At 44.4% G+C, this 8956-nt stretch overlaps 1 protein-coding gene across 1 annotated transcript; it reads left to right on the top strand.

Moving 5' to 3' along the window:
* Window positions 1–2185: 2185 nt before the first annotated feature.
* Window positions 2186–2895, top strand: LOC147433094 (uncharacterized). Its single transcript, XM_086491706.1, has one exon. It carries the CDS (start codon window positions 2201–2203, stop codon window positions 2747–2749), a length of 549 nt encoding a protein of 182 aa, XP_086347832.1. The 5' UTR covers window positions 2186–2200; the 3' UTR covers window positions 2750–2895.
* The last annotated feature ends 6061 nt before the right edge of the window (window positions 2896–8956 follow it).

The raw sequence follows: 8956 nt of genomic DNA on the forward strand, positions 1-8956 counted from the left end.
GGCAAAAAATATAATTATGGTGTAAGAGAATGAAAGAAGGTGTACATAGGTTTAATAAAACACACACCTAAGTAGAAATATTTAAATAAAATACCAAAATAATTATAAAAAATCCCTATATTTAGGCCATATATACAATGAAATATTTACACACAAAGAGGCCATAATATACTTTTTTTTTATTATTTTTATTTTTTTGGCTCAACTAGCCCAGTGACTAGCTAGCTGAGGGTTTTTAAGAAGATATGGAAAAAGCCCCCTAACTCACACACGCCTATGTACAGTGAAATGGTAGGGATAACCATAGCGTTTGGGTGAATTTGGTAGGGTGGAGTAACTTACTATGGCAATTATGGAGAGCCGAAAAACGGCTATCACCGCTAATTAAGTTTACCCTCTATGTTCTCAAAGTAGTCTCACAAAAATGCTCACTCTAATTCTCTTAACTCCGCTATTCTCAAAGTTCATAGGCCATTTCCATTTCATGAAAGTACATAAAATGTTCATGTTCATAATGTTGTCACTCAGAGTGAATTAATTGTAGGTAATACCCAACGGAGGTAAGCCCACAAAGTAGTGGTCTGATTTTCTTTTTGGATGCAATTACCTATGCCTTGCATCTTGAAGGCATCATAAGTTATGCAAGAAGTTGATGGAGGAAAACAAATTCATAATGAGATTGTTAGTGAGGGGGTCTTGAAGAAAAACATCGTGATTGGGCGAGGAAGCTCTAGGTTGACTTCATCACATGTATAATGAGGGCCTCTCTCCAAATGCGACCACCTATGCATGCATCTTGAAGGCACGTACATGGATAAAAATATGCAAGGTGGATTGGCAAATTTTAACCAGTTCCTTGGTTGGTATGTATACCAAGTGTGGTGTGCATAAGTTTGTATTCGATAAATATTCAATTTTTTCTTTACCCATCATTCACCAACACGTCAATCTTCCCCCCCTCCCTCGATACTGAGGATGTCCAATTGTGATCGAGATGGTAGCTATTGCCAAGCTGCTTAGTTACAACAAGCAGGGCTATACAATGGCAGAGCCTTGGTGGAGGCACTACACAATGGCTGCATAGTGAAGCGCACAAAGATGGCGACGCAAGATAGGACGGGTGAGTCGGCTCCCTCTCTCTCTCTTTGTGTGCGCGGATTGTTCCTGTAATTTTTTTCTCCTCTTTTACAAAAGTCCAAGAGGGATAGTTGTGCAACCTTCATACTCTATTGATTTAGATTCGATAGAGCCTTTGGACTGCCACTTGAATGCATCCTATGGAGGCCGCTAGCTTGAGCTTCTTACTATTTTTTAAGTCATACTTGTCACCAAGGAAAATCTCTCTCTCTCTCTCTCTCTCTCTCGTGTAAATTTGTAACTCCTCCCTACAATGCTTTTCTTCTTGGTCACATACAAGCAGTAGCGGGCTGCAGGCACATGCAAACCGTGTCATGACAATTTTGCTAGATCAAAAGCCGTTGGAGGTGGAACGTTTTGAGATGGTGGGCCACTGTAAGCTTAATAAGTCGGTACAATGGTAAGTGTATTAGAAAAACTGGATAAGATTGCCATTTGAAACCGTTGGTAAGAGTGAGTGAGGGGAGGGGGGGGGGCAATCATGTATAATGCCTTAATAAGCAAAATCTCCCAAAATACTGTGGCAAGGCGGCCTGGAAATACCGCGACGAGCACCTAATAGAGGAAAGCTGCGATGGCAGAGCAGTAGGACTTTGATCACGAGAGATGGTTGCTGGTAGGGTCTCTGCAGCAAGCAATCCTCTTGTTGAGAGGGAGCTTAAGCGCACTGCGGCAATGGGGGGGGGGGGGGACGGGGCCGGTGGGGTGTTTAAGTGTAAACGGCGCATTCTCAACAACGTGGGCGTCTGTCTAGATGGCTTAACCCATCTCACGTTAAGACGTTGCAACCCGGTGAGGGAGCTTAAGCGCGCTGCGGCAATAGGGGGGGGGGTGGGCGGGGTGTTTAAGTGTAAATGGTGCATTCTCAACAACGTGGGCGTCTGTCTGGATGGCTTAACCCATCTCACGTTAAGACGTTGCAACCCGGTGAGGGTGAAGCCTCGACTTGCCCTAGGCCTTTTGTGAGGGTAAAAGAAAGGGAGAGAGAAATTCCAGGTATATACATAATATAGTACACACATAAATGTATGCGTGACTCACTACATAGTACACACATAAATGTATGCGCGTGAGCATGACTCACTACGCAGTTCTACAGGTTGCAGAAGACGCTACCTTTGCGCAGATTAGGGCCAGCTACCTTTCCTCTCTGTTGGCTTTGCACCCCGACAAGCTGAACCAAGAAATCCCCGCCTCTTCTGGCTTCCTACGCCTGCAGGAGGCTTGGCATGTCCTCAAGGATCCCCAGTCCCGCTCTACCTACGATCGACACCTTACCTTGTCACGCCTCCTCATCGACAATGCTATTGCAGATGAAGTGACTCTTGAAGAGATGAGCAGGGATTGTGATGACGCTGATGCTGCCTACACCTATCCCTGCAGATGCGGTGACTTTTTTACTCTCTCATCACAAGAGGTGGATGAATGGCAAGACATGGATCATTGCAGGAATTCTGTTGATCTGGGAGCAAGCGAGTCAGAGAAGGCACACCCGCCGTTTGTCACTGAGAACCATTCAACATACCAAGACCTGCATAGGCACATAGATCAGTCCAGGTCATTGATCTTGCCATGCAGCTCCTGCTCTTTGCAAATTCGTGTCTTGTTTTAGAAAACACGTTCTTTTGGATACCTTTATACACTTGCAACATGAATGTTCAGTCTTGCCAATTTTGAGTGTTTGAGACATTGAACATGCTAACATTGATTAGTAATTTATCGACGTCTCAAATGCGTAGCGTCTGTTCTTCTTTTTTTTGCATCTCTTCCGTAAATGAGAGTGTTTCAAGGAAGATTTTAAAAGGTTTTCCTAGTTTGTAACAAAGAGAATACAGATGGCTGAGTTTTCTTGCTTCACTATCCTCTTTGTTTGTATGTCTTGATTTGCCTTTGTCCAAGTGATTTAGCTCCTTCTTAGTTTGTAAGTTAAGACTGTTTTGACGTATGAATGAATATATATACAAATATTGCAAGAGATAACATAGCAGAAATATTTTAGAAGAGGAGTGAGTCGTGACAACATCTCAATGTCAGCGTCAGGCTTCTGCACTCTAGCTTTGGTAAGGTGTTCTTGTGGCTGTGCGTGATGTAGACTACTCCACAAGTTCAAAAAATCCTTTCTTTTAGCTCGACGCTCGAGCACTCTAGCCTCGGTAATGTGTTCTTTGTGGCTGTGCTTGATCACACGAGAGGTAAGCCGTAAACTGCTCCACATCCATGTGGAAAACGCATCATCTAGATGTAGGCTGTTCAGGAGAAGATTTTTCTTGTGGGGAAGTTGGATCACCATGGAGGACATGTCACATGACCATACTTTTGTTCACCCAGTTACTATTGTAGTACTCTTACCTCCCAATCAAAAGTGGGGACTCAATGCCATCACATTGGGTGAGGTAGTTCCCATGGTTTTGGACCAAGAAGAACCTCTCTCTTGGACACCTATGAAGTCTGATACTATAGAGGCTTTGCTTTTCTAAGTGGCAGCGGAAAAGGTGATCTGCAAACCGGTGTAGACACCTCTCTCACAGAGTGGGCAGCCAACAAGTTACAAGACTTGACCATGTCACATAGAAACTCCTGTGCCAGCTAAGGGCATAGGGCAGCCTCCACGTGCCATGAGCGTCTTGCACGTCCAAACACATGGGCTAGATTGCGAGCGATGTTTTTGGGTTTGCACGTATGCACAACAGGTGGATGGTGGTATGTTCTTGCTCACCAAAGTGGGCATTCATGATGGGTTTGTGACGTGAGGGCAATTGCATGGATTTTGCGAATTTGAGGTCTCTCTTTTCGAGGGCTCTCCTACGGATCTGGTTTTCTTGCTCAGATTCTCGGGATATAGATGAGGCACTCTCCACATGCTTCCACCTAGTGTACATCAGTTTGACCTCCATCCATGGGATGCAGTTTTCACCACAGTTTGTAGCATCACATTATGTAATATGGACTATGTGGAAGGCTCGTTGTGCTCACATTCTGGGGGCATAGGCTTTATAGACATCGACCACTTTTTGACATCCAGTTTTCTTGCTCAGATTCTCGGGATATAGATGAGGAACTCTCTAGACGCTTCCACCTAGTGTACATCAGTTTGACCTCCATCCGTGGGATGCAGTTTTCACCACGGTTTGCATCACATTATGGACTATGTAGAAGGCTATCACAAGACGGGCACCACGTGCCAATAGAAAAGAACAAACTGAACAGACTTTTAGCACTTCAATAACAACTGAACTTAAAGAGAGAGACGACACACAGTGGCGGAATTCTACCCCAGAGAGTATTGGCCCCAAACCTTGGCGCCCCTTTCGGTATTTCTTTATATTGCATCAACACAGTACAAGCCAGAACTCTAGACTCTGCACCTTCTCCAGGAAGCATGCCAGAGAATGAGCCCTAGCCTCATATTTAAAGGCCCTTGGCCTAAAAAGCAATTACACTCAAAAGCATCTGGTGCAAAAGCAAAGCCAAAAAGTTGCCAGCGTAAATCACGGAATTCCGTATAGCTGCCACGTCATCAGCCAACGCAAAACACAGAAATCCGTAGAGCCTGCCACGTCATCATGCCAACGGATACCTCGAATAAAATGCGGGTCCTGCTTTGTTTTAATCCTTTTGTCACTTGGGGCCCCATCGAACGGGGTCCCCATAAGTTGGTAGGACTTCTTTTGTTGCTTGTTCTTCTTAGGGTTTAGGCCCCTCGGCCACATCTGTAAGTTGGCTCCATTCTTTAGGCTTTGACACGTCAGCAGTTTGTTACAAAGGCTCCTTGTGCTTACATTCTGGGGGCATAGGCTTCATAGACATTGACCACTTTTTGACAGCTATTTGGAGTGAGCTGGTGCGTACTCTTCGTGAATTGCAGCCAAGGGGATACTTTAATAGGCTCCCCCAAGGCAGCGGAGCAATGAAGATACTTTTTTCTTCGGACATGGGCGAGGTTCTTTGTTCTTTTCAATTTGGATCAGGGACACATCATCTAGCATTACTCACCTCCTCAATGATTTATTTTGCACTCTTTCTACATGCCACCTTGATGTATACATAGCACTCATACTGTATTGCCTGTTTTGTACTTCCTTTGGGTGATAGGCCATTAAACATTCCCAGAGGTATCTTTGTACACATTATGCAGCTCCTTCTTGAAAAAGAAACTTGGGAGGCGATATGGAGAGTGAAAATTGTAAAAGTTAATACTCAGAGAGATTGAACTACACAAGGTGGACAATGAAGCTCACTTTGTGTAAAAAAAAAACATCTATTTGTACAAACTAGCTTTGCCATATCACCAAGCTACTTTTCTATGATCCGAGAGATACCAAGGCCTTTTTGACAAATTTGAGAGATTCCAAATTCTAGGCAGCATGGACGTGGTCTGCTTTTCGGCTAGTTATGAAAGCATTGACCTTTTGGGCGCTAGCCTTTGATATCTGAGGTTTTGGGTGGTTAATTTTTGATAGCAGTCGCTTTTGGGCCTTGATGCCTTTAAATATGCGCCCTTGGGAGCACTTTGTGTTAGATTGGAACGGAGAAAAGAGCGACACCATTTGGGCATTCCGAGGGATTTTCAAGTGATAGAAATCAACTCTTTCCTTGCCACAAAAAAAAGGGAGAGAGAGAGAGAGAGAGAGAGAGAGAGAGAGAGAGAGAGAGAGAGAGAGAGAGAGAGAGAGCATGCAGGATTGCCAGTTGGTACTTGGTCGACAGTCAATGGTCATGATCTGACTTGTCAGAGATGTACTTCAGAGCCCGAGTCTTTGAAGCATTGCGGATTTGTCATTTTGTGCAGCCAGTGTGGATGGCAGTTTGTTGATTGTTGATTAGAGTGGGCATGTTAGACTTACAACACTCTGCTGCTTCACATAGGTCTAAGAGCATACTTGTACGGCTAGTATGTCTCCGAGCTGGCCACCCATAGCATAGGTTGTACTTTGTCCGACTGCCCGAGTTTGGGGTCGACCGCCCACTTGAGTTGGGCGCCCACCTTGGGCACTCACATATATGGGGCCAGGGGAGTACACATTTCATTATCATCTGATCATTGTATTGACAGGTCTTTTGCTTTGGTAGTCAGTGCGGGGCTGATCGCCCCCTCTTCCACATCTAGCGTTTGTGTTCTCTGTCTCTCTCTCTCCTCTCCTCTCACGCTTCCGCACACGCGCACTCTCACATGGTATTAGTCGCCTGAGTTTGGGGGGCATCACCTTCAACAACAGGTTCTCCAAAGAAGAAGATCTACTAGTGTTTTAACTTTTCATATCAGCCAGGACAACGATGGAGTTTGTAGCTTAAGAAAGGGTGCGTGCCCACCCCTGGTACACACCCTACATACACAATCGACGTAGGAACCCAACAAGGTGTTGGTTGTCGCCAAGAGTTCGTTAAAGTTCGACATATCTTTTGGCAAACAGAAAATTACGTGTAGGCTGCATAATTTTATCTCTTGATTTTGAGGCCTACATTCCAAGGCCTTCATTTGAGGTAATTTTCACGTCTACAAAAGGCAGAGACAATCAGTTCTTCTTCGAAGGAAAGCTCGACAGAGTGGAATCTTCGACGGAGCTTCTTCGAAAATTTCGGTAATAATTTTACCTCTTTGTTTCTTCTTTTCTCCACAAGGCTACGAGTCGGGAATTGGGGATAGACACTATCGGAAATTTGCAAGGCCATGATCTCCAAATCAGGATGCATTTGCTTGGAAATCGGCAAGGGCAAGGCCATGGTTTTCGCCTTGGCAATAAACAGCCTCGACAAGAGGGATTTTGCAGTGTTTTTTTTAATGCTTCAGCTTAAGTATACAATTTGACAAGGTCAATTACTTGCCGATCATTGACCTGATCAAGCATATACGATAAGTCTTCAAAGCTTTTCATGCATGGCATGTGATATCTCAAACGGCTATGAGCACAGCCGTTGGCCGAATGGATTATATAAGCAAGGGTTTGTAGAGTCGAGTTTACATCAGCATAGCTCTCAAGGAGGGCATATCTTGTACCTTTCAAGGCAAATCAGTAAGTACGTTTGAATTAATGATTTCATTGCTGCATTGTAATAATTTTTGCAGAACTATCCAACGAAAAAACAAGGCTGTGATGGTACAAAGGCAAGGCCTTTTGTTACTCTTTATGAGAGGTGCCAGAGGTTTGCCATCATGACTCTTTGTTGTTCAAGGAGCAGACAAAGATATTACTTGCCTGACAGCAAACCAAATTTGATGGGTTTGAAAGTTCATTTGTAAGCGGTGCATACAAGCAGTATGGGGCAACTTAGGTATGAAAACAAGGCTGTGATGATACAAAGGCAAGGCCTTTTGTTACTCTTTATGAGAGGTGCCAGAGGTTTGCCATCATGACTCTTTGTTGTTCAAGGAGCAGACAAAGATATTACTTGCCTGACAGTAAACCAAATTTGATGGGTTTGAAAGTTCATTTGTAAGCGGTGCATACAAGCAGTATGGGGCAACTTAGGTATGCTTTGATTCTACAATTACTGTTGTTATAGTTATGTTTCCAATATGGAATATTATTCGACAAGGTCGATAATTGATGGGGTTAATTTTCTTTAGACTCTGTTCAATCTGACACACTCAAGAACCTGACTTGTGTATTACATCGGCTATTATATTTTTGATGTCTCCTCCTGGTGCTACCTAGAGGAGGGGGAAAGCAAGGCTTCCAGGAGCACAGCTCCATGCATTGGATACATAATCACTTCAAAGCCATTGTAGCTCTCTAGGGAGCAAGCAACATTAGTACGCAAAGCACATTGAAAAAAAACATTGACATACACATGAATTGAATGTCGACCACTACACACAATGCCAAGGGCAGTCGCGATAGGTATCTTAACTTTAAGTTTCACTTTTGGACTTATTAACTTTTACAAGAATTTTCACAATGCCAACTTGTCCAAAAAATGCTGCTTTGATCAAGCAGTATTTACTTGGTGAGCCAAAGGCTCTTTTTCCTCTATCTGGTCGCAGAAGCCACCACGTGGCAGGTGCTTCAAATTAAAAAAAAAAGAAAAGCCGTCATGCTGGGCGCCGTTCTCTTTCTGTCTCGTTTCAAAAAGCATCGTTGAGAAGATGGAAGGCGAGCCTGGCAGGGGGCTGCTAAGCAGCACGGTGTAAGGATGAGAGTGAGGAGTCAGCAACAACCATAGCAAGAGGAGGAGACACGTTGTCAAAGCTTTTGGCAAAAAGGTGAAGCAACATGAGCAGGAGGAGGAGGCACGTTGTCAAAGCGGTCGGAAAAGGAGGAGATGAGCATTGGAGAATATAGGCAAAAGAGCTCTAGAAAACCTGCCAGCAAGCCAAGGAAAGGGCATTGTAGTATTTTATTGGAGCCGAGCAGTGTGTTGGGGCCAAGCAGTGAGAACGCTGGCTTTTGGATGGAGAAGAGAGCGGGCTGTTGGGCTACAGAATTCTAGAGAAGGGGAGAGCAATCAAAGGAAGATTGCTTGGCAAGGATGACAGTGTAGAGAGAAAAGCGAGACAAGCTACCGAGTGGTGGGGCTTCTGTAAAGGAGGAAGGAAGAGACGATCGGTAGCTTAGCCACCTGGCTTCCAGAGGAAAGTTTCACATGCAGGGAGAACGCACAACAGTTACTGCTTCGGAGCTCCCTTCTTGCCAATAACCACGATTCAGTGGCGGATCCTATGAGCAAAGAACCATGTACGCAGTAGCTCTCGGATCAAGTTCAGATGGCTGCAGATGGTAGACATCAATTTGGTATGCTATTCCAGGGCGGGCAGTGAAAATATATTCACATCCTCTCAAAGGTCTTTTGTGCAGCAGGTGGTCAAGGTAGAAACTCCATA

Source organism: Adiantum capillus-veneris, chromosome 20 (genome assembly GCF_014529385.1).
Source record: "Adiantum capillus-veneris isolate H3 chromosome 20, ASM1452938v2, whole genome shotgun sequence".
NCBI lineage: Eukaryota > Viridiplantae > Streptophyta > Polypodiopsida > Polypodiales > Pteridaceae > Adiantum > Adiantum capillus-veneris.

Bases quoted from the DNA above. Each gene is read 5' to 3' on its own strand.
- LOC147433094 (XM_086491706.1), top strand. From the start codon at position 2,201: ATGCGCGTGAGCATGACTCACTACGCAGTTCTACAGGTTGCAGAAGAC.